The sequence below is a fragment of the Equus quagga genome, chromosome 4 (assembly GCF_021613505.1).
Source record: "Equus quagga isolate Etosha38 chromosome 4, UCLA_HA_Equagga_1.0, whole genome shotgun sequence".
Taxonomy (NCBI): Eukaryota; Metazoa; Chordata; class Mammalia; order Perissodactyla; family Equidae; genus Equus; species Equus quagga.
The window spans coordinates 50,144,801-50,171,412 of NC_060270.1; the positions used below are offsets into that span (position 1 = coordinate 50,144,801).

At 38.1% G+C, this 26,612-nt stretch overlaps 1 protein-coding gene across 12 annotated transcripts in view; it reads left to right on the top strand.

Moving 5' to 3' along the window:
* The window catches only part of MECOM (MDS1 and EVI1 complex locus), a 533,910-nt gene that overhangs the window by 237,434 nt on the left and 269,864 nt on the right, over window positions 1–26,612 (top strand). For all 12 annotated transcript variants that reach the window (XM_046658725.1, XM_046658720.1, XM_046658714.1 and 9 more), the window contains one exon: window positions 19,820–20,157. In XM_046658725.1, coding sequence (XP_046514681.1) covers window positions 19,820–20,157 — 338 coding nt within the window. The remainder of the gene's footprint in view (window positions 1–19,819; window positions 20,158–26,612) is intronic.

Here is a 26,612-nt window from a genome sequence, read left to right on the forward strand (position 1 = left end):
CCACAGCAGATTTTTTAAATGCATATCAAAGAGAACAAACTATCCGTCGTCATGAGGACTCTTGGAGATGGTTTTGTCTTAAGCCAAAGGTATAATACTAAGTTGGGGGGAATTTCATGTATGAGGGCAAGTCAGGTGAGGGATATATTTTTTGGGTAGGGGTCCTGGCTTAAGGCCTGGGTCTACCACATCCGCAGGAGCTGAGGGGAGGGAGTGCGTGTGCATCACGTGTTGTCTGGGGTTTGGCAGAGTGGAGACATCAGTGCTGATGGTGCCCAGATCCCCACACTTAACAGCAGACCCCATAGGTTATTAAAGCCGAGAGCCTATCTAGCAAGATTAGCTGGAGGAAGTGCTTTAACCACGGAGCAAACAGGCAGTCGCTTGATTAGTGCCTCAGACATGGTATGGCACTGCGGTGTTGGGTTTCCATCTGAACCATTACTAGGATATTTGAGATCTGGAGCTTTGGTTCTAGCCTGACCTTGTGTTTGATTTCTGAATCCATACGTCAGAAATGGGCTTTGCTCACTTCTCTCAAACTGCGTTTCCCAGCTGTGAGCTTTGTGTTCTTTGTTTTTGGACGTTTGAAAGGGATGCTGAGAATTAACCCATATGGTGTTTGTTTGGATGGGGAATCCTAAATAGCTTCTTGTACTGGGAGAACACAGTAGCAAAAATATCTTAACAGTAATGTGTTTTAAATCAGAAGGGCTCCATATTTTCCCCTGTGTTTGAATGTGACATTCTTGATCATTCCAGACCCACCTGTCTGAGAACACAGGAATCAAAAACAGGAGTCACTCTCAAATTTCACCTCTATTTAATCCATCACAGAAACATACTGGCTTTTCACTGTATATATATAAAAAAACACACCAGGACATTTAAACAAAGTGACACAGATCATCAGCAGATCAACTGGGAATGACGGCTCAATCAAACAAATGTATGTTGAGAATTTCCACAGGGCAGCTCTCGCAGCAGCCAAGCCAAATTTGTTTAGTATACATGAGTTAGCTGCTTAGGAACATTTGCTATGCTGCATGCCAGATGATGACTTTTCTAGATAAACATCCATTTAGCAGCATATACCCATCCATGAAAGTGTTGGAGTGATTTTGATCTATTCTCTTGGACTCCTGAAATTATGACTTCATTCCACTGGCAGCCAACTACCAAACCCACACATGCACCATTTAGGTTTAAAAAAAAGGGGGAGACGGAAGCCATACACTTATTTCAAAATGTAATATAACCATCCAAAAGGTAGGAGAAACTCCATAAAATTGACAGGCTATTTCACTTTTCTGACAAGCAATAAAGCAAGCATCATTAAAATGGATGTCAAATTACAGGGCAGAGAAGCAGCAGGGAAAATACTTACCTTGTTCTTGGTGTTTGAAATAGAATGTGGCGTATTTATCCTACCTCAGTCTATACTTGGAGGCATTCCTTTTTGGGGTAGGGGGCTCATTTATTAAATTAGAAATTTAAATTAAATATAACTGGATCCCAACTAAGTAAGAACATTTGGATCCTTCAGAAAAGGGCATTTTAAAATCGGTCTTATTAATTCTTACATTTGAGCAATGTACTTATTTTCTTTTTAAAGATATCACTTAAAGAATGGAAGACTCTATTGAGCACAACCTTTAAGGCCAGAACAAAAGAGCAAAGTGTTTCTAAAAAACACAGAAACAAAAAAACCAAAACTTTCTGGTAGGATTTTCAAACTCTGTGCTCACTCTCACTGGCTATTGGGAAATGCAGCTTGTGTTGTGCAAGGTTCAGCTCAGTGCTCTAGTTTATTAACCCAAACCCCTCTTTCTGATTCTTTTCATCTAGGGAATCCTCAATTTTGAGGGGACATTTTTCAACAGGAAACTTGAGAATTCTCCTTTTGGACCAAGGGGTGATTACATGAAATCTGTTGGAAGAGATCCTTGTTTCCACACCTTAACCTCCTCTGGAAGAGCTCTTGGCAGCTGTCGCTTGCTTAGGCCAGTATTCTGAATGACCAATAATTTAGAAATCTCCCAGAAAATACTTCTTCTCCTGTGGTAGCAATGACTTTTGTGGATAACAGCTTCCTTTGAAATCTGTTTAAGAGTCAGGGCTAGGTGAGGTACAAAGAACAGCTTTCCAGGGTGAAACTCCTCATAATTAGCATTTTCTAAAATTAGTTCAATATGAATTTGAACGTCTACTGTATTCACAGCACTGGAGCGAGGGTATAAAGATAATTGAGACATAGCCTTTCCCCTCAAGTAGTTGAAAATCAAAATGGGGAAATAGACATGAAAACAACTAACCACAGGGGGCCGGGCCAGCCCAGCCCAGCGGTGCAGAGGTTAAGTTTGCATGGGTCTGCTTCGGCAGCCCAGGGTTCACTGGTTTGGATCCCGGGTGTGGACCTATGCACTGCTTGTCAAGCCATGCTGTGGCAGGCGTCCCACATATAAAGTAGAGGAAGAGGGGCACGGATGTTAGCTCAGGGCCAGCCTTCCTCAGCAAAAAGAGGAGGATTGGCAGCAGATGTTAACTCAGGGCTAATCTTCCTAAAAAAACCCACATAACTAGCCATAATAGCACCAGGGTAAATGACAGAAAAATATATTCTGGGGTCTGTTTTGTATTCTCTGGGATCCGAAAAGGAAGGAGCTCAACCTAGTTGAGATGAGATGGCATCTACAGCGGATCTGAAAGAGTTTCAGTATATAAATCTTAAATGCTCCTTCCTTTGGGAGGCCTTCCCTATCTAAAGTAGTCACTCACTCCCACGTTTCAAACTGTTTTATTTTCTCTTCAGCACTAAGACTATCTCATATTCTCTCATCTATGTGTTGGTTTCCTCTCTCATTCTACCCACCAGGCTATAAGGTTTATGAGAGTAGGGACATTGTTGGTCTTGCTCACTGCTCCATCACTAGCTCTCAGAACAGTAGCAGGCCCTCACTAGGGAGCAGTGGAATGGAGAATGAAGGAAGGGCATTCTAGATCAGAAAGGTGTCAAGGAAAACAACACAGAGAAAGCAAATTCCACAGGATATTCATGGACACAGAATAGATTATCGTGGCTAGATTATAGGATGCATTAAAGGCAAAAGATGGGAAAATTGTCTATGACCAATCATGAAAGAACTTTCTGAGGTCTCCAGAAAGCTGTGGCCAAATTTTGAGGAGAAAATTGATGAGCTCTAACCCTCCAATGTTCTAAAATGAGTGTCAATCTTGATAACTCAGGATAAACTTTTTTGGGAGAATGGCCCACCTTCAGCAGCATACACTCATCCATGAAAGCAATAGTGTGATATGTTCTTTAATGCTTTCATCTAGATTTTTAAAATGGGATATAGGGAATTTTTCTATTTTTATTATTAATGTGTGCCCAAATGTGGATAAGTGGGTGGCAATCTTCACGTCCACAGAGGAAACATTAATGTAAGTGTACATAGAGCTTTAGTGACTTGAGTTTGGAACAGAATAATCCTAGGGCAAGTGGGGATTTGTTGTAAACAAAAGATTTTGTTTAAATATAAATGAAAAAGAAGAGCAATAGCCTGCTATGTTGCTACATGTATTTACTCTCACAACGGTAAACTTCACACAGTCCCCAGAACCCTATTTATCAAAGCAGCTCTCAGGTATTGGGATGAACCAGAAGCTTTCAAAGTGTTGATTGATCACTCTTTGCTAGCAGTTCCCTAGGATTACACAGCCACTCCAAAATCAACAGCCTGAAAGAAAATGATACGAAGCTTGGAACAAAGGTTGGAATGTTAGGTTAGCAACTGCCTTACATTGCAGTAAATACATCCATCAATATTCATAACTATCTAGAGGCGTGATCTGGTAAGAGTATGGAATGAACTGCATGTGACAGTTCAGTTTTCTACCCCTGGAAAGGAACCCTGGATACTCCTCACTTTTGCATAATAGAGCTTTGGGAGAACTCTGGGTGGGTGTGCCTGTCTCCTTGCCTACTGAACTTCTTCAAACTCTTGGGAATGTTATCAGGGTGGCGTAATGCGTGTACAGCCTGGGAGTACCTGTCTCCATCTTCATCCATCAGCCCAGACTTAGGAAGTGTTTTTCGAAGTTCACCAAGTACACCATCATAATGGAAGAGCAGCAAGAAAGTTCTTCATGTTCTCTTATCTGCCAGGTGTTTCAAAGTGCACATTCTTTTTGAAGTGTTGGAATGGGATGTTTGTGCAAAGAGTTGAACTGCCCTACTCAAGAGATAGGGAAAGAGATAAATTAATCCTATGACTTTTTCTTCCCCTCTGCAACTTGGGCTGAAATCCTCAAAAAGGTTTATCTTTTCCCATCTTCAAATATTGCTCATTGTTCATTGGCCAGTAAGACTTCTTTCAAACATAAACCCTCCTCCAACCTTACTCAGTCCAGGCTGTCTCCTGCATCATCACAGAAGTCCCGGCAGGAGAGTGTTCTGGAATGAACTCAACTTTTTGTACCATGTCACTTACCACATTGGTCTTTCTTTACGTTTGGTTTCAAGTGTTTATTGAGAGATTTATTGATAGGGGAGTGGTAGAGAATGAATTGTTCTCAAACCACTTCATCACCTTTTGTTATCTGAATGCTGGTAGACCTGAAAGACACTTTTAAGAGTTGTCACTTATGATCTAGAGACATGAGAACCTCTCCTAATAATAATGATAACTTTTAGCATTTGTGTTTTTCTGTAGAGTTTACAAAAGATGCTCAAGTGCATTACTTGTTCTGATTCTTGCTACAATTTTGTGTCATATGTTTAAAAAAACTAGTGTTGTATAATAGAAATATAAATGTGAGCTATATATTAATTTTAAATTTTCTGGTAGCCACATTAAAACAGGTGGAAAGAAATAGGTAGAATTAATTTTACTAATATATTTTATTTGACCTATTATGGCCAAAATTTCAACATGTAATCAATATACAAAAATTATCAACTTGATATTTTACAATTTTTAAAAATATGATGAATATTTTTAAACTTACAGCACATCTCCATGTACCTTATTGGGCAAACATCAGATATGGATAAATAAACAGGCTCAAATAGATTAAGGGGCTTCCCTGCAGTCACATAATAGGTGGACTTCAATCCAGTGTGGTCTTCTGGTTTAAACAGAAATTGGATGGGTCTGTGGTTTACGGATTATCTGACTTTACTTGTGATATTGTGGGTTGAGACTGTAGAATAGGAAACTGGAGATGTTACAAAGAATGATTCTATCGTATGAGTAAGGATTCTTTATTGCTACTTCCAGAAATGCCATTGAGTTTGTATTTTTAAAAACAAGCTCCAGGTGCTGGCTGGGTGGCATAGCGGTTAAGTTTGCGCACTTTGCTTTGGCGGCCCTGGGTTCACAGGTTCAGAACCCAGGGGCAGACTTAGAACCACTTGTCAGGCCACTCTGTGACGGTGTCCCACATAAAGAAGCAGAGGAAAGTTGGCACAGATGTTAGCTCAGGGCCGATCTTCCTCACACACACACATACACACACATAAAAGCTCCATATGAAATTTGGATGCACAACCTGGTTTGGGATATCTGCTCTAGTCTCTGAACTCCTTGAAGGCTCATTTTTGCATTCATCTATTCCTGTATTTATTCATTCATTTAACAAGTATTTATTGACCGTTTACTGTGCGCCAGACACTGTGCTTAGTGCTGCGGATGCAGCGGTGAGCAAAACAGAGTCCTTATTCTCATGAAACTTACATTCTACAAGCTTCAAGGTGTGGCTGGTTCTTACCAGATGCTGCAACGTATGCTGGCAGAATCAGATTTAGTTGGCAACATTTGATATTGATTTACCAATCTCCCTTCCTGGAAGACTCAGTAAAGATCTTGAGGAAGAGGCAAAAATATGGGTTACCCTTGTAGGGACTTTTTATTTGTCTATTTTTAGATAGATTTGAGGAGGTTGCAATGTGAGGAGGACATGGTACAAATTCTGAATTGATTTTGTTTGATTAAATTCATCTATTAGCAGCCTGAGCATTTGGAGTGTGTGTGTGTGCACAAGTGTATGCAGGTTCAGCGTGCACTTTCCCTTCCTTCAGTGGAGCGTTTTTACTGCATCCTTAAACAGACTGAGGACACAATTTGTGTGATGGCTTTTGCACATTTATTTTAGAATTTCCCAATTTAGAGAAGGAAAAGGAGATACCACTGACTACTTCCAGCACATCTGGCTTGCTTTGTGTGCTGTGTGACGTTTTTGAGTGAACAAATACACATTGAATTATCATGAGCTAGAAACTCTGGTGGATTCCGGGGATTCTGCAGTGAATCAGGCCCCCGGGCTCCTTGCCCTTATCACCTTATAGTGCAGTGGAGTTTTGGTGGAGGTGTGCTTGAAGAACCTTTCCTGCTTGGGCTCACTTGAATTTGGGGTGTGCCAATTGCACGATCCTTTTATGGCTCACCACATATTTACACAAGTTTTTGCAAGTGTGTTTTCCCTTGATGTATATAATGCTGTTTCTTTGAAGAATTTTTAGCGCACTCTTTTTCCACCTAGAAGAAAGAAAATCTGCTCAGCTGCTTTTTCTTCAGCCAAGTATTTTCATTTGACCCTTTAAGCTAGCTATACTTTGAAGAAAAATGTAGATATACCCTACTGTTTGAAATGGTATAGAGATCCAGGAGCGTTAATTTAAAAATTCATAAATCCTTTGTACTATGTAAATTAATGACCTGTAGCCTTTCTTTCCAGGTGACTTATTTTGACTTAACTATGTCCAAATAAATGTGTTTATTTAGGAGAGCTCAATGCTACCAAAAACTGACATGTTAAGCATCTCCTATGGCTCATAATATGTACCAGGGATACGGACCACCCTCTGTTTTCTCATTATGCCAAATAATGGAAAGTGGAAATCACTCTAATCCTTTCTTCTGTGTCTGCTGTACCTCTGCAAATATGATAAACTCAATCCAATTAAAAGTCATTACCTCTCCAAGGCTCGGCCGCAGTCTATAACCTTTTGTTTCACAATCCTCTCCATTATCTGTCTTCATCATAACTAGAATTTTTAGCCATCTTCCACTTCAGTTTTCTCTTAAAGAAGAAGAATATTACTTTTAATGTTCAATATTGTAGTCCTTGTTTTCTGTACCATTCACTTGACTCTACTCATGTGGCTTTATATTATACAAGTGCATTCTTGCCGGGCATTTGTCTAATCTCCCTGACTATATTGTAAGTCCTCTGAAATCAGCAATTTTACTTTATTCTTCTTTGTGACCCCCTATGGTGCTTTGCATATAGGAGTCTTGTTGACTAAATGATTAACGGTTTGTGGCATATGTTGGATGGTAGTTGCTAAGATTTAATAGTGGTGATGAATCTTAAAAAGTTGAGTGAAGTAGATATATCCACGCAACAACAATAGCAACAGAAACCACAAAGGCAACAACAGCACAAAGCTCGTTAAGTTACTGTGTATTATCCTACAGACTTCAGGTATCTTTCCTGCCTCCAGTGGGTTTTCTTGACGTTATATACTTTTGATAGAATTATGGCATTTCCAATTTTTCCTCTCAAGCAGTCATAGGTTATACAGGTTTACATGAATTGATCCACAATATATTTGAGTCAACGAGCATCTTAGATGTTAGATAAGATGGCTTCTTTAGCTCTGAGATTCTACAGTGCTGTGAAAAATGGATATTTCAATCAATTATCCAGAGGTTTAAGCAATATAATGCCAAAAGATTTCATTTCACTTAGCTATATTTAATGAAAACTATTAACTTAGCTATATATGATAGCTAAAACCTACTAAAACAAGCAATTAACTAAAGATTTATTGGAATAAATCCATAAAATGATCAGCAAAAGCACAAAACAATATCACTGAGAATTTATTTATTCTGAAGAATAATACCTGAATCTCAGTCAGAGTCATTTTGTATAATGTTGATAGAATTAGGAAGCAAAGTATTTTATACATATACTACTAAATATGAAGTTATAAATCCCTGAGTTTTTGGCATTCCTTTTCATGAAGCACCTTGATGAATAAATAGCTCCTTTTGTTGAGATTTATTTTTCACCATATAAATACAGCTCTTGAAATTTTCTTTGCTACTTTTGCTTTCGATTAAGTTTCTTTGACTATCGTAGGTGTACGTGGATATTACTTGGGAAAGGACCATGATGTGTTGAGTATTGTGGGACACTAGGAAGCAGCAGAACTGCTACTTTCTCTGACGACCCCTGGTTAGATTGGAGATTCCAGGGTGATCTCGCCAGTCTTCCCTCTAAATACAGCATCGTTCTGAGGTCAACTAGAGCTATCTCTGGTCTGTTTGGCACAACTTTCAATTCAAACTGGAAGATAAATGTTGTGGTTTGGCCATTTATAGGCTGGTGGGAGTTTCACTGGCATAACAGCAGCTCCACCTGGTTCACAGTAGAACTTTTAGTCTTTTTTCAGTGAAGTAGACCAAGCAGAAATACATTTTTGCTAGTTACATGACAGGGAAACCATCCACTTCTCCGTGTGGTTTTCTCTTGGCTTATTTTGTAATGGAAATGTGGGCAATACTGTTTTAGAACCTGTTGGTTTCATCATTTCATGAGTTTTTAGAACCATTGAGAAGAAATCCTCCCTATTTTGATCCTTACCTTACTGTGAAGAACTTGGTGATAATCAAAATAAATGTGAATGACAAGGAAGAATTGAAATAAAAGGCTTATTCTTTTTTTTCTCTCACTTTTAATTTGAGGTATAATTGACATATTATATTAGTTTCAAGTGTACAACACAATTATTTGATATTTGTGTATATTGTGAAATGATCGTCACAATAAGCCTCGTTAACATCAGTCATCATATATAGGTAAAACTTTTTTTTCTCATGATGAGAACTTTTAAGATTTATTCTCTTAGCAACTTTCAAATATGCAATGCAATATTGTTAACTATAGTCGCCATGCTATACATTACACCCCCATGACTTATTTATTCTATAACTGGAAGTGTGTACCTTTTGACCCCCTTCACCCATTTTGCCCACTTCTGTAAGATTGGCATGCCCAATTCCAGTTACTTCTCAACTCTTAACAGTCATCACTCTTCCTAACCTCATCTTAGATCTTATTTTATTACATTATCATGTGCCTGTTACCATGTCTGTCATCACTACTCAACTCTAAGCTCCTTGAGGGCAGAAATTTGGTCTCATTCAATCTATATTTAGCCTTAGCAACTGGCACAGTTCCAGCACAGCACGGTACCAAATGAATGTTTTGGAATGGGTAAATGGATAAGTCTGACAAGTAGCATCTTGGGCAAAGACTATCACCCTAACACTTCCATCATCCAGTTGCCCTTTTGATGATAGAAAATAATTTAAATCCGGGCACTTTTTGTAGTCTATCCTCAGAATTTCAATTGGAATGTGCAGTTGAAGCCGTTCCACAAAACTGGTAAAGTGTGGGACATCTGTTTAATCCTTCACTTTTCAGAGTACGGAGCCCACCAAAGATTTTGAAAGTCAAATGTATATTTATTCCACAGAGGAAACTTTATCAACCAGTGCAAAAGTTTACTGGCACTAGCTGGTGATATAATAGGTAGTTTAAATCCTGCTAACTGCAAATAATTTTTCAACAGTGTTTATGATTGTGGTAGAGTTTAGTGAGGCAGAAGTACAGATAACATAAATATTTCGACAAAAGCTGATTGTACTGGAGCCATAAATAAATTAGACCCAGTTTGTAAATAAATTTAGTTTTTGCCAGCAAACATTTATAATCCTCTCTTGCTGCAAACGATAGTAATTTATATAGAAGAGGTCCTGAAAGCCTTTCTTTAAAAGTCAGTTCTCATTAGGAGGCAGTGCCTGGTGCCCGTCAAGTGTCTTAGACTGTGTGACTCAATTAGACGTGAAGGATACTGTACAGACCACCTAATGCTACTAGTTATTGTACACGTTGATAATGACAGTTTCCAGAGACCATGCATAGTTTGGTAGTCTATGAAGTTGTCATATTATATCATTCCCTTAAATACCTAGCTTGTGTTACCACTTAGCAATGTTGAAATTACCCCCTTTCAAATCATAAGTGCTATTTAGTATGTGTATACACATATGCATAGCACATCTGTTCATATTTTTCTGAAACATTTTTTTATCAAAGTGTATAATGTCTTCTCAAATTAAAAAAAAACCTTTCCTTTGTGCTTTTCAATGACATTCCATCCATCCCCATGGTTTTGAATGATTTTACGTTTAATGTGAGGTAGTGTTGAGAAACTCAATATGGGGGCCTTTAGAGTTTGAAATGGGGGGAGAAAATTATACTTCTTGGAACCATCCAAACTTATTTGACATTGAAGATGCTATATTTGCAGTGTGGTCAGAGTCCAAGCTGAAATTAGCCAAATTAAGGAACTTTGCCGGAATCATTTTAAGATCAGAAGTCATTGTTGTCTCTGTTATCAAGCCTTGTGAGAACAAGGACCATTGTTCATTTTCAAATAAAACCTGACTTTGAGACTCTAACAAAATTTCGTTCTTTTGGGCACTCTCTGCTCCTTATCAAATGGAGTGTGGTTAGGTTAGTGTTCTTTTGCTTGTTCACATTCCTTTTTACTGGCAAGCCATTGCTACAACTCCCTCTTCTGCCAGACATGCATAATTATTTTCTTTTCTCTATGTAGGACTCCTGGCTATAAGAAAGCTCTTCTGTTTTGTAGCAGTCAGGAAGGGTCTGCATCAAGTCAGCTGTGAGAATGAATTTGAGCTTATATTTACACTGTTAATTCAGTTCTCCTGCACACCTATGTCTGTTTACTATATGGTAGAAAGGAGAGCTCAATCTCCTTTACTTTGTGATTTTCATCTTTTGGGGATTGTTTTGAATATTTTCACCCAGTTTATATTAGAATTCTGTCTCCTTGCTACGAAATGTGCTCCCCTCACTTCCTTTAACTTGTAGCTCCTGAGTTTTGGTCTCTCCTTTGGAGGCTAGAAGGATCTCTGCCAAAAGCCGCCAAGCCACACTTAGGTAATTATAATAAACAAGTTGGGGCTCTCATTTCACATGCAGAGCTGAATGAAGCAGAGCTGTGGTCAAAGGGATCCCAGTTGCTCCTCCATTAGCAATGGCACATTAATGCGCCCTCATGCTGCCCTCCCCCCCCTTTAAACACTTGTTTTTTAAAGGACACAAATCAGGTCACTCTTTAGCATGTGAAGGACTGCAGTTTTCTTCTGAAACCACCGTCAACAACATAAACAAATTAGAGGTAGTAAACCACACATTCTGCCCACACGTAAACCACAGTCCTCACCAGAGGGCAGTCTACTTAATGTGAGAATAACAGCCCAGTTTTATAAGCCTCTACTGGGAATAAATTCCAGTTTCACTGGTTAGAGCAAAGTTAGGCAGCCAGAGTACAGTCTCTCCTAGGTTACATGTTGGGAGAGATCAAACCAATTCTCAAAGTGTCTTTCCAAGAAATATATTTTATAAGCTTTTGGTACACCAAACTTTGACCATCCTTTGGTTTTCATTATGTAGAGCTGGGATTGCTTGGCTGGAAGGGACCTGGGGCTGAACTTGTCCAATGTGCTCATTTTATGGATGGGAAAACAGGGACTCCAAAGAGCTCTGACTGTAAAGCTCTGACTCTCAAGGTTACTGTGGGCGCTGGAGACATAGTACTGCATCCAGACCTCCATGTTAGGGCTTGTACCACTCCTGCTTTCCCCAGATGTAAATGGCATAGTTTACAATCCCCCATTTGACCCACATGGGAGTTGTAAAATATTCTCTATACCTTCCTGATGCTGATACGCTTCCTTTCCTGACAATGGTTAGTCCTCAACTAATGTGTCCAACCCTAAACTAATGTGTTCCGTCATCAGTAAATTCCTGCCTGTGATAGTCTTTTCTTAAATACCTGTTTAAACAGTAATTTAGATAAGACTGTCCCATCTGTGTGCAACAGGAAATGCCTGCCTTCTTTTAGATACGCTGGCAAATAATTACTGTAGATATGGCTTGAATACTGAAAGGCTGTACTCTGGTCATTTCAGACTGCCTGAGGAGTAACCACCCAGTCTTCTGTGACATAATTTCAGGGCATTTCTAGTTTACTCTAAATGAATCTGAAGGAAAATCACTTTGGGGATGTAAAAAGCTTATGGGAAAAGCCATCAGGTCAAACGTTGCCAAAAGTCTTAAAAATTTGTGTTGCTAAAAGAAAATGAAGGTGCATAGTTATAATGTAAAAGAAACTCTGCTTGATATGTGATAAGTCTGTTCTTACCTGGCCATCCAGTGGGTATTGGTGATCATAGCTCCCTAACAACAGAATAAGCCAAACATTAACCAGGTCATAGTTTTCCTTGGAGTAGTGCTCACAGAGTTTTAGCTTCTTTATTTTAGCTATTTTAGATTCTGTCAGTAGATACCGAAGGGCTTTACTGATTCCTCAACTATGAATTTTCTAGCAACTTTTTTCCATAACTATTTCAAAAAAAGCTTAGCTCCATCTCTGAACAGGGACTTTTAGAAGTGGCCAGGCCCATTTCATAATAGTTTAGAAGCTACCAGGTTAATTCCCAAACCATACTTGTTTAGTGAAACATCCATGAAATTCCTAGGAGAGTGGAGAAACTCTTAACCAGATTTAAAAGCCACAGGACAAGCAAGAGGTATGCCACAATCCTATGAGAAAGATAAATGTTTGCTCATTGACTTGGTCCCTTTCTTTCAATTCATGTGATATTTTTTTGGCATCTGCCTTGCTAGCTTCCCCCACACTCTTCCACACTTTTTGGATCTTTTTGACAACCCCTAAAGGAAATATTTTTAGGAAACACTGGAAAAAAAATTCCATAAGGAAGAGATGGAATAGCATGGTACAAGGAAGTAGCAAATACTGGAGGTGCAGGGAAGCTTAGAAGGTCATTAAAAAAATTCCATGTGCCAAGTCATGTTGATAGATTATTTCACAAAAATAATGGTCTTTGGGGACATGGATTCTAAAAATGCAGTCCAGCATCAAAAGACTCCATGGAAGTCTGTTTTCTTCTCCCCACTCTGTGGAGGCAGCACATTCTGAAGTCTGTGTCCGTCAGCAGCTTCCCATTCAACGTGATGCCTCTGTTTTCTAAGCCTATACCTCTGGACCCTTAGAGCCCTTCAAAGATGGTTTAAGTCAACTTTGTGCAAATTCATTTTCCTTACTTGTACTAGTTTCCTTTCTTTCTTTCATTTGGATCTTGAATTTCATTATCTTGGGGCCGTTCTCACAGAATATTCTGCTGGCCAGTTCATAGCCTACTTCTTTGTTCTATGTATGCATCTGGCATTACACAGGCTCCACCCTTTTCCTCAAGCCCGGCACACATTTATTGGTTGTGTTGCTGGTGCACAAGAACTGGCTCCTAAGATCCTCTGCTTTCTCACAAACACGCCTCTGTAACCACTCTGGAATTGTCCTAACAAGGGAAGAAGAGCATGTCGGGTTTGAATTTTGGAAGGAAATTGATGTCTTCCTCCTCCTTTCCCTGCCCCACCATTAGCAGGCACCGACTCATGGACTCGTGTTCATGGCTCACGTCCTACCAGGAGGTCCCTGGTGGGGCTTTGAGGTTTGGCAGTGCCTCCTCTTCTCCTAGCGCTGGGCATGCATCCTCAGCTCTCAGCCACGTGTAATCCTTCCTGTCTGCTTGAAAGTTGGGCACAAAGTACCGGCAATTGGGCCCACCCTCTTCTTTAGTAGCAATTAACCTTTACTACAGAGCTTCCTTTGAAGTTTGCTCATGTTTTTATTACAAAACTGCAATGAGGAACATAATGGGGGGAAATGTCTAAATTTCTGAGTTACCTAATCTGTTCAATTCCCTAGCTGGTCTCCTCCTGGCAGTTGTTTCATGTAGTTATGATCTCAACCAGTCTGCCTGAGATCTCAAACCATGTTTCTGTCTCAGTCTATTTTTAAGATTATTGAGCTATTACACACACACACTGGGCAAATGCACATGGATGTGTGTATGATATGCATGTGTATGTACAGCTGAGTACAAAGAATTGCTTCCTTGTTTAATGTCTACAGAAGTATCTTACTTTGTAGTCACTGTATATATGCTTTTAATAGTAATATTAAACTCTGTTTAGTTGCTAAATATTTTCTATCAATGAACTAACGTGAAGAGTAGAGAGGAAAATCATTTATGTTAGTATCACTAATGATAATGCTGAGTGATAAGTATTATGACGGTACTGAATTGCTGTTAATGGTGGAACTCAGGATTTTGAATGGCATCTGCCCAGAAGATTTGCAGTTAAACTCGGCAGAGAGGCCAAGTGAAACAAATGGTGAGTTATATAAAACCCACAAAAAGAGAAGGCATTTTAGGCCAGCCTTGCAAATAAGAACCAAAGAATTACGAGTGAAATGGCTTTTTTTTTTTCTAGCCTGCCGTTCACAGGAGCTCAAATAAATGAAATCATTTTTCTCTGCTTTTCACTCAGCAGTAAATCATTGGTAATCCAAGGTTGGTAGAAAAGCAACTATGAAACTCAAAGAAAATACAAGAGAATCTTTTTTTTTTCCTTAGGATGGGTAAGGACTTTCTAAGAAAGATGGAGAAATCGTAAAGGAAAAATAGACTGCATTCCATAAAAGTTAAAATTTTTATACAGCAAAAACCCCATTAAAAAACCAAAAGACAAATGATTTACTGAGGAAAGTAGCAAAAATTATACCAAAGGGCTAGTTTCTTTATTATTAATAAGACAGACTTATAAACTCCAATTACAAAGTGGGCAAAAACAATGAACAATTTGCAAAAAAAGAAATATGAATGGCAGATAAAAATACTTAGTCTCAGTAATCTCTGAGATGTGAATTAGAGCAACAATAGATATACAACATAATCTTTTCCATTGTATTAATACCTTTTAAAGACAAGATATAATAATAAATGCCAGTATGGTTGGTAGGAGTACAAATTGGTATAGACCTCTGAGAAGTGATCTGTCAGTACTCATTAAGCTTTCTTATAGGAATCCAACCTGAGGAAATTAAAATGGATGAATGTAAATATTGATATGAAAGAATGTTCATTTCAGAGGTGTTTAAGATTTGTCAGAAAATTGGAAACAACATAAATAAATATCGTGGAAATAGCTCACTTTTTGTGCATTCATATATTGTAATATTATGCAGCAATTAAATGTAGTTTTAGAAAATATTTTTTAAAACATAAGGATACGTTCATCATAAAATAGCAAGTGAAGAAGCAGAAAAACAAGCTGGTCACATAGTATGACCACAATTTCGAAAAAGCAAACAAACATTAAAACATATCTTTAAAGAAGAAAAAAGAAGTTGCCGAAGAGCTGGGGGGAGGACTGGATTTGGACACGTGGGTTCTAGTCTCACTTGACTTTCTCTCCACTGTCTAGCATCCTTGAGTGTCAGGGTCCAGATTTGCAAAATGGGAGATTATTCTTCTCACCATGGTTTTCGCTTTGCATTGTGAGTGTCAAAATGAGAAAATATAGATACATCTATGGAAGTTTTTATTATCGGTATTATTTCTGCGATTTCCTCTTTGCAGAGTCTGATATATTTTCAAAATGGAATGCTCCTCAAGTGGAAACCTATGTTAGTTATTTAGAGTCATAGAAATAAATATAATCTAACTCGAGTGTGGGCTCTTGTTTGGTCTCTGGGGATATTAGAACACCTAAAATTTGAATCAAAGAGGTCGATTTCCAAGAGCATTTCCGAAGTCATTTGCCTCAAATCCAACAATAAGCTTGTCCTTCTGCCCTCACTTGGTTAATGACACACCTGAAGGATGCGTGAAGCAAATTCCAGTAGCAGGCAGCTTAGCTCCAAGTAGTTACAAGAGTTATTTATCTTTATGGGACCACTGATGTATATAGCACTTCTTCCCTGATATTTACCTATCGTAAACGTGCCCAATCTGTCAGTGTGATATCTAAGCCATACTTTAATTATCAATAGTTATAGCTCAGGGAAAGGATCTACCAATATTTTGCACCAATAACAGAGATTTAACGGAGATATGATAATTGAGGCAGTTTGTCATTTAGATGAAATATTTTAGCAGCTTTTTGGATAGTTCTTGAGGAATGTACATGGAGGCATTAGTTTACTTTGGTTTATGCAAATATTCAACGCAGTGTGATAAACTACATTTGCTGTTGAAAATTTCATAATGCTAGATTACATTGAAATATTGTTGTATGTTTTGATACGTAAAACTCAGCAGTTTTGTATTTCCATTTTTTTGTCACCACAGCCTTTTTTATGTTTAATTCAGATGATACTAGATTAACAGTGGTTTGAAAAAAAATTGCCTGGATTTGCATATACATTTAATGCCTGCATATGGGTGAATGGGACTGCGAGTCTTTCTCCTGGATTTGCTTGATCTATATCAGTTGTTCTTTAGATTTAATTGGAATTTTTTGCCATTGTAAGCAGAATTGCGTTCAGGCTTTAAATTCAAATTCTTCTGTGCAGCAGCCTGGGCGCGCATGTGTATTCTGTCTCCACAGGAATTGAAATCCAAACGCGCTCGTTTAAATTACGCGTTAGGGGAGTTTGTGGGTGACTCAAAGGTCATGGGGTCAGCTATGCCAGTGGGAGGGGCCAGATGGGCTTGTCTCTATCCTTTTTTAAGATCTGAGATCACTTCCCTGGAACTGACAGTATGACTGATTTAACCCTTTGAGGAAATAGGGGAGATTTTACTGACCTTTAATGGACAATTGCTGGAGGAAATAGTTCTCTTCGTCTGGATACCTTTTTGTTTCCTGCTGCTTGCGTGGACAAGTCTATAGATTACACAATGTCTTCCACTTTATAGCACTTACTTCTCGAGAGAAACAATATCTTCCCGATAGGTGATAAATCCCTTTAAGAATCTGTAAAGTAACTTTGTGTTTGTAGTAGGTGAATGTTACGATTCTAGAGGGATTTTTTAATATGTTTTTAGCTGTGTCAAGAGTGTTAGTTAACTTTTGACTTTTAGGTAGAAGCGCAAAATCTCCCTGAAGGATAAAATTAGATAGACTTTACCAAACTGTTTGGACCCTGAAGTATATTTTTCTGGTAATATTCTTTCAGGATATTATTAAAATTGTTTCTTTCGATGTTTGGTTTGAAGAAAAGTTTGTACTCTGTTGTGTTCTGTTTCTATGGGTTTAAAGCTACTTTTTGTGATCCAAATAGTTTCTTATATTTGGTAGAAAAATTTTGATTTGGTTTAATAGTTCAATAAAATTACATGTTATGTTAGTTGTCTATTTAACAGGTATTTATTAAGCATCTTTATGCAGATCACTTGGAGAATTCCTAAGAGGTATGAATTCTGAGTCTCCCCTGCAAGGGCCCATTTCCTACTTGGGAATAAAAGAATCATTCATCTTAAACTCTAAGCAACAGTGCATGGTGTTATTTGCTTACCAGACTGAGGGGGGAAAGTATGTAGAATTCAAGGAAGGAGGATGCTTGTATTACATGGGATGGTGAGGGGAAAGGTTGACCAGGGAGGATGACTAGAAGTTGGATGGGCAGAGGAGCAGAGATAGGGTGACCTAGCAGGAAGAACAGCAGAGGATGCTCACTGAGCTCAGAAGACAGGGATACGCTTACTGTGGCCTGGGGGCTCCTACCCAGGAGTGTTGAGAATCAGAGGAAAAGGGAGAATGGTCTTAAAATAAGAACAATTTTATTACAATCCTAAGAACTTTAAATTTTACCTGTGGACACTGGGAATTATTGGAGGCTATTGTGCAGGGAAAAAGATAAATCCAGCAGCACTGTACAGGCGCAGGGTCGAGGGATACTGGAAAGATGGTGGAGGTCTGAAGACCCATTTAGGGGACTGTTGAAAATTCAGGAATGAAAATGTGGACTGAAAGCATGGGATGAAGATGAAGATCCTGCAAGAATGGACAGCATTTTATGGCTGAACAGATTGGAGGATGAAGGAGAGAAAATGTCCATGTTATTTTAGACCTCTGAACATGGATAATTAGGGGAAAAATAGTATTCTTAATGGAAATGGGGAATTGGGCAGGAGACTCGATTTGAGGGCAGATGATAATGTACAAGATTCTGGATACGCTGAACTTGAATGGTAGTAAGCTTGTATGTTGACATCAAAGGTCTCGTAGGTATAAGCTTGAGTCTTGGAGTTTGGTTCTATGCTTGGTTAAAATGGAATTATCTCATTGTTTGAATCAAGAACAAAGCACTTTATTAGAAAGATCCTTTTGCATGTACTATTACGTTGCACTTCACAAAATTTTAAGAGGAGTCAGTACTTGATGGGTAATTGTTAATGAGTGTTATAGTTAATTAATTTCCATAATGAATCAGAGAAGGAAGTGAGGCTAGAACTCAGGTTTTCTACCCTCTAACCCAATAAACTATCTTGGAAGACTTTAATAATTCATAGAACTGCAGGGTTGGTAGGATCTTAAAGGTCATCTAGTCTGTCACCAAGCTGAAGCTAAAATTCTTCCATATCATCCCTAACTTATAGTTATCTAGACTATATTAGAGCTGGGCACATAAGGTAACCCGTTTTACCTTTGGATGGCTCTCATTGAAATCCATTTCCTTGTAATTTTAACCCATTTTTCTTAGTTCTCCCCTTGAAGGTCTATGAATCAATCAAATAAGGTATGACTCTCAGTCCATAATCCTAGTGGACAAGAAACAAGTGTTTGTCTGCTTTAAGGCAGCTGAAATCCCCTTCAACTCTGAACTGGTGGGAAATTCAAGTTAAGTCATGGTGGGAAAGCCAAGTTCAAGTCAAGTTCTTACACCTCCTCCCAAAGTTGCATAAAGATCTTAAAGTCTGCAATGATGCACTCACCTACTTTTAGCGCTGCTTTGGGGAATCCTTAAGGCCCCGGTCCTGAGCATCCAAACTCCTAGTTACTCTACCCTGTTATCCCCTGAAAGGTCTTGCCACCTCCCCCAGGGCACTGCTCCATGCAGAGGCCCTCTGATCTCTGATTTCTCGCTCTGGAGGAAATTCTCTTTTTGGTGCACCCTAAGGCCCCCCTCTTCTCTCTTTCCCCTTCTGTAAAACTCACCCAATTTCTTTAATGATTTTAACTTTTACAAATGTCCAGAGGAGTCACTAGCTTCAAGTAACTTTACCTTTCTGATCTGCATAAGTTACTGAGGCAAGGAAATACCAAGGGCTTGGCGATGTGTTTGAAATGAGAAAGGAAAAACAGAGAGAGAACAAACACAAATTAATATTCCAATAAATAATCCAGCCACACAAATTTAAGCTTTGTTGCACATGGCAGCCTTTGGAATCTTTGATGACTCTCCTACAATTTAGTCCAAGATACCATTGCATGATATAATTTTCCAAGACATCGTATAATGCTATCAGCTCCTAATTTGGGATGGTTTGTAGGGTTGTAAGTACACACATGTTTACTTCTTATCTCTACTTTATTCAGCCTGATAATTAAATTGTTGGTTGCTTCCCAGCTCAGTAATGGATTGAGCTGGCCCATGAGAGTATTGACAGTTGAAGATTAGCTCATTTGATTTATGGATTCACCATAGATAAACCACAAAGGCAATAATCCTTTCTCCCCTCCCCTCCCTGTGAATGATAGAGATTTTAATGCAGGCATATTTTAACAGCGTTCTTCTCTATTTTGTCTTCAAGAACGACGTTATAAGGTAACTACAGAGCTGTGGAATTTTCTCTCTTTTACATCAGTAGGAATTCACGAAGTTCTTATTTATTCACAGGTAATGAGTGTGTATATGGCAGTTACCCTGAAATTCCTTTGGAAGAGATGCCAGATGCAGATGGAGTAGTCAACACTCCCTCCCTCAATATTCAAGAGCCATGCTCTCCAGCCACGTCCAGCGAAGCATTCACTCCAAAGGAGGGCTCTCCTTACAAAGCCCCCATCTACATCCCTGATGATATCCCTATTCCTGCTGAGTTTGAGCTTCGAGAGTCAAATATGCCTGGAGCAGGACTAGGAATATGGACCAAAAGGAAGATTGAAGTAGGTGAAAAGTTTGGGCCTTATGTGGGAGAGCAGAGGTCAAACTTGAAAGACCCCAGTTATGGATGGGAGGTAAGAATATATTTTGAGTTAACACATTTATATATATTCAGATGTATAAAGAAGAGATGAATTTGTTTTGAATGGTGGTAAAATAAGCAAATTCTGTTGCAAAATGTCTTCAACTATGTCTTTAAGAAAGAATGCCCTTACAAGCTCACTTCTTGATAAAACCAAGTAGTGCTTAAAGGTATAGCGTGACTGAAGAGAACTCAAGTATTAATGGTCAAAGAATAGTATCAACTTGAAAACACCCTAAGGAAATAAGTATGGTTTTTATAGTGAACATTGCATATGGCCATCCATATAGTATGTGGCATAAGCGAACAATGTCATCATATGACATGTTTATTGTATTTTTTCTTTTCTTGAGGGGGGTTCCTGGAAGATTGGAGGACACAGTTGTTTTCTTCATTTTGTGGCTATGAGTTAATTTGGTTTTACTTCTGTTCTGCATGTTCATTTTGCTCTGTGTTCTTCTAATAGATTTTGCCTCGCCTCTGATAACCCTGCTTTGATTCTGTGTGCTTCTAGAATGTGAGCACTGTACTGAGTTCTGTGATGATTCTTTGTATCCAAATTGATTTAATGAGTAATTCATGTATAGAAATGACAGCAAAAAGCGGTATGAAAATCAGTTGCTAGTTTCAGCCAAATGTTCCACAGAACCCATCTGACGGTGTCTAAGAATGAGGAGTTATGGTCTGAATATAAAATCTAAATAAATTTTATTTCAATAAGAAGAAGTAACAATGTTATTCTTCTGATTTTATAATTTTTCTACAGATTCAGTGGATATGTATACTTCCCATTTATTTTTATAACCTGAAAACTGTTGTGGTTAAATCATAGCATCATAATTTCTGGAAAATCTGGTCTATATCTGAAAAACCTGTAGGCAGTTTCTATGTGGGCAAGAAAGTGTTTTTTGGAGATGTGGCTGACCTTTGGTTTCATAGTATTTCAGTCAGACAGAAATCGGATAAACTAGATTTATTTTGGTGTGTTCTCAATATTTATGGTCATTAATAGAATATCTGGTTAGCTTTTAAAATAGAAATAAGTATGCATTGCCTTCAGGACTTAATTTCAAATTTTTGTCCCTTTTCTTTATACGTGTCCCTTGTGAAATCTGTTCAAAATGCCGTAATAAAAACAATTCTTGTTCAAATTCTGAAATGCCAAAAATTAGGATCTGGATTTGACGTGATTACAAAGAGAAATCCCTCCTTCGTTTTGTTCTTAGCCACGGCTCTGGTAACCTTGCAGTTTAGCTACATTGCCTTTAGACATGTGTATTGATAAGAGATTTTTAAAAAATCACTGTAGCATTAACTGATATGTGAGTTGAATACGTTTTAAACCAAATGCGTACGAACTTTACGTCATTATTGTTCACCTTAAAATAATGGCTATAAACATTCTAATAATAAGTAACTCATTAAACTTTTATTACAAAATCTCTTGAGTGAAACAACAAGTGCAGTACTGCTCGAGATTATCCAGAAGGCTTGGAATAAACCAAGGTTTAATAATGAAATTATTTTGCAATTACAGGGTTGGTAAATGCAGGATTGTGCCTCTTTAAACAGGATACCTATGGATTGGGGGATGAACCTGGGGAAAATTCCACATTTAGAGGAAATTTTAAAATAATTATTTTTTTTTCCCTTGGAGTAAAATGTCTTCAGTATATACATAAGTAAATACTTACCTTGAGACATGTAAAATGGTTGTTTTCATTATGCCAAAACCAAGTTGTTTTATTGCTTGGAATTCAAGATAGCTTTATAAATAGTTCGTGACTTTTTGCCTGAAGATCATCCACTCTCTCTCTGTCCTTCAAGAATTTAGTTGATGGTCAATTCAATGGTTTTCTTCACCATTTTCATGGTTACCCTCGCTTTGGAGAGTGGGGATTGTCTGCTTTAGATACATTATGCACAAAACCGGAGAAAGGACTTTCCTGTGATTTTGGCAAACTTGTTATCCATGAAGGAGCAGTTGAGTTCTTGATTCTAGTGTTTTCTTTTTAAATCTTACCCTAGTTAATACAAAATCCAATCATGATCATCAAGGCACTTTCACAAAGTCATCTCATCCTATTCCTGTGTGCTCATTTTTAATCGTTCTCACGTCATCTTTGCCCTCAACTGTAGCTGATTTTCCTCCTCTTTGGTTAGACAGATAATTTTGATTAAGTAGTGTGACCTCTCTTTTTGAAACACCTTCATTTTTAAAAATGATGAATTGAAAGGGAAACAGCGTCTTAGTCCAAGGAAAATAAACACGAACAGAAGAAATCCAGATTCAGCAAACAATTACTGAGTGCCTACTATGCATCAGATTCTGTACTAAATGTTTCCCCTACAGAAACCCAGCCTATTGTAACTGAACAAATCACTGCTATTTCCAGTACTATCCTTGCTCTTTTCTCCCTACGAAGCTCCCTTCCTTGTGCATTTCCTGTATACTAAATTGCATTACCATCTGGCCAGTTGCTCAAGCCAAAAATGGGTCATTTTGACTCTACTCTCTCCCACCTCAACCATGTCTGATTTATAGTTCCCATATTCTATCAAGCCCCCATTCTTTGCACACACTGATCTGTGTCCCTGGAAACTCCTTTTCCTTCCCATCCTTGGCACACACATGTACACACACCGACACCCAGAAAGAGAGAGAGAGAGAGCACTCTGGTGTCCCTCCTTCTGAGGACACTAATCTTATTGGATCAGGAGCCCACACTTATGACCTCATTTAACCATAGTTGCCTCCTAAAGGCTCTATCTCCAAACATAGTCGCATTGCGGTTTAGGGCTTCAACATATGGATTTGGGGAGGATTCAAATGTTTAGTCTACAACACAGACATTTAACAAATAATTGTTCAATAAAAGAGTGAGTGAATGAATGACAGAATAAATGAAAGAAAGAATGGATATAAGATTATGTGACTCTGAAAGAGGAAGCAAGGAGTTGGGGCTGAGGTAGATTCATGGAAGAAGCTAGAATCTGGATTTTAGACATGTGGAATCAAGTCTTAACTTTGCCACTACTCTGCGATTCTAGGAAAACTACACAAAAACAATTGGTTCCTGCATTTTTATTTGACTATTGGGCCAATAAATAATGGCCATACATCGTTAGTTTTTATATAATTAAAATTAAGTAAAAGGAGATGATAGTCTCTTTAAAGAAATCGTTTAAAAGAGAAAGTTCCAAGATTGTATTGTAATTAGGGCCACCTTTCTGAACCCCATTTAAATAATTTTTTTAAAAGTTAAATATATTTCCCAAATAAGGCATTTCTGGAAAATCATTTAATTTTATATTTTAGAGAAATAGGTATATGGCTTACAGACCAAAATATATGATCAGACAAAATAAGACATAGATATCAAAAACATCATTTGTGTGATTTCTGCCAAACCAATATTGATTTAATAAAGAGAAACTTTAAAAATGATATTAGAGTTTGGCAGCGATTGCCTTTGTCCCTAATAAAAAAATCTTCAGAGACTGGGGAATACTTGATTGTCTCTTGGACCTGAAAGTAATTTGTGATAGAATGCTTTTTCTTAGGTTTAGAACTTTAGAATTACTGATTGATTGAGGAATAATTTTAAAAACTCTGTTTGTTCCAGATGAGGGTCTTCTCATGTGTTTCCTTCTAAAGATGACCATTATGTGATAACATGGGAGTTGCATGGCAGAGCGGAGGGAAGCAGGCTTCTAGAGTGAGACTCCTGGGCTTACATCCTCCTCTAGGCTCTGTGTGCTAGTTGAGTGATTTGGGAAGAGTTACTTAATTCGCTGCCTCTCAGTTTATTTATATGTAACACAGTGCTAATAATTGTCCCTATCCAATCAGGGTTGTTGTAAGGATAAAATGTGATGTTGTGTGTTAAAAGGCTACCAAAGGTTTCCACCTGGTAGAGAAGTTCAGTAAAGGTGAAAAACACCTCCCCCTCCACCACCACAAAAACTTGGCTAAAGTACTGATCTAGCATAGGGTCAGTAGAAAGGGCAAAGGCCAATTGCGTTTTACTTATTGATTTTCATAAATTATTGCTCTTTATCCCAGTTCTTGCTTCCTAGAAGTTCAGTTATTTCTAGGGTGGTCTAATTATGGGACTCTAGGTTTATTTGAAAAAGGAGCACTGACTTTTTCCTAATTAACAATTAAAACATGGATTCGGGAGAGATTCCTACATTTCTTCTTAAGGCAAAGAGTTATTTGGGTGGCATATTTTTTAATAGTCTGAGATAGATCATTGGAAAAAGAATCTGAAGTTTGTTTCTTTGGAATATTGTTATTGAGCACATTTTCTTTGCTCATATTTATTGTCATTGTCATCATAAAACTCCACAAATAGATGTAAGTCAGTTGATGATGCACCAATTAGATCAAACCCTCTGTTGTATCCATCTCAGCCAGAATTGCTCCAGATTACTTTGATCAGTTAAAATATCAGGTATGAACTCAGCTTTTCTTTTTCTCCCCTCAATCATACACATATTCAGACATAGAAAAATAATTACAGGAGTGGACAGTAAATTTCTCTTATGTTCTGTTAAATAGATGGGAAGGAATATTGGAAAGAGATTTTACTGGAGTTAGATTCATTAAATAATTTTGATGCAGTGCTTTGACAATACATTACGCCTAGCACTGTAATCTTGAAATGTGATATTACAGTGAATGTGTGCCTCCCTACATCATTTCAAAAGAAATAGTTCTCACATCTGTAAGTTTGATTTTGAGTTCTGCAGTGATGCCTTACCTATGGAAACATGCAATCTATATGTTAACTGGAACATGAATATCCATTAAAACAGCAACAACTACATCATACTTTCAAGACACCTAACAACTGAGTTCAGAGTCAGGAGGCTGACAAATAATGCATGTTTGGTAATCAAGAAAAATGGGGTAATTTGGGATTTTAGAGAGATGCATCAGATGTCTTTGAATGGCAATGCTTCTCCCCTATTTACCTTTAGGTCTGCTTGGGCCAAAAATGAATATTGTCTGGCTTGGCATTGATTTCAGAGGAAAACGTTTACTCATTAATGGGAAAGAAAGTACACTTAATAAGTTGCATATTCTTAAAGCTAGATAAATAAGTGAGGGATTGCCTTAATAATTTTGAAAAGAATTAATTCCAATAGAGGAGGAAGACTATGAGGTATCTAAAAGGGTGTCTGTCCTTAATGGGTATTAACAAAGAGAAATATCATCTAATAATAAAATGGATATTACCATAAAACTTTACATTACAAAGTATTTATTAACTTTTTGCAATATTATTTAAAAGATGGCAAATATAATTTGGATATTCAAATTTGCTTTGTGAGGAATTAAGAACTGAGAAAATACCAAGGGAAAAAGTGGTTTAGTTAATAGGACCCTGAACGTGATTGTCACTGGGGCCCAAGAAGATGTTATAAATTCTCTTAGAATACAATGAAATCAAGAAAAGAGGATGCCATCTATTGTATTCATCTTGGGCTTCCGCCAGATGCAGTAGAAACTCAGCCTCCGGTTGTTGAAAGAAAATAGAAGTTTACTGTCCTGAAGCACCATGAGCTAGCTCTAATGTTGACCTGGACTAAAGAGGGACCCCTCTTTTCTGTGAAGAGGTCAGAAGTCCTCCTCTCTCCCCACATATGCTCTGTCAATACCAGGGGCTTGCTCATCTTATGCTTTCTTCCATGAAAGGTATTGATGTTGTTCAGCATATAGATTCATCTCATCACTGTCTTGACAACTTCTAGTACTTCCAAAGTGTTGTCAGTGACGTGGGCAAGTCTGATATCAAAAAATTATAAAAGTTCCCCAAGTATCAACAGTCTTTTGTTTTATTCTGCCTGCCTTGGTGGTCAATTAGAATTTGTGTGTGGGTCATTCATTTTCAAAAGACTATTGGGTGATGTTCTTCCAATTAGGAGCCCTCACGTAAGTTGTTAGTGTAGGGGGCTGGCCCCATGGCATAGTGATTAAATCTGGCGTATTCTGCTTTGGCAGCCGGGTTCAGGGTTTTGGATCCTGGGCAAAGACCAACACCACTTGTCAGCCATGCTGTGGTGGCAACCCACATATAAAGTGGAGGAATATTGGCACAGATATTAGCTCAGGGCTGATCTTCCTCAGCAAATAATAATAATAATAATGATAATAATTGTTAGTATATCCCACAAAATGGACCAAAATTGCTTTCTTTTATTACTGATTCACCCCCATACTTGCATGATTATTACTTCCCTCTTTAGTCACTAAATCAATAGTAAAACTCATGGGTTCAAAGCATGAAATGTTCAGAAAAGATCTTCTTTTAATAGATTTGACAGTTGATTTTAGGATTTGGTCAATCCAAGGCAGAGATCCTTTATAATGCTTTGTTATTCTAGAATACTTAGTGGGGACCACTGCATCAGGTGATATTCTAGTCTCTAGACTTCTTC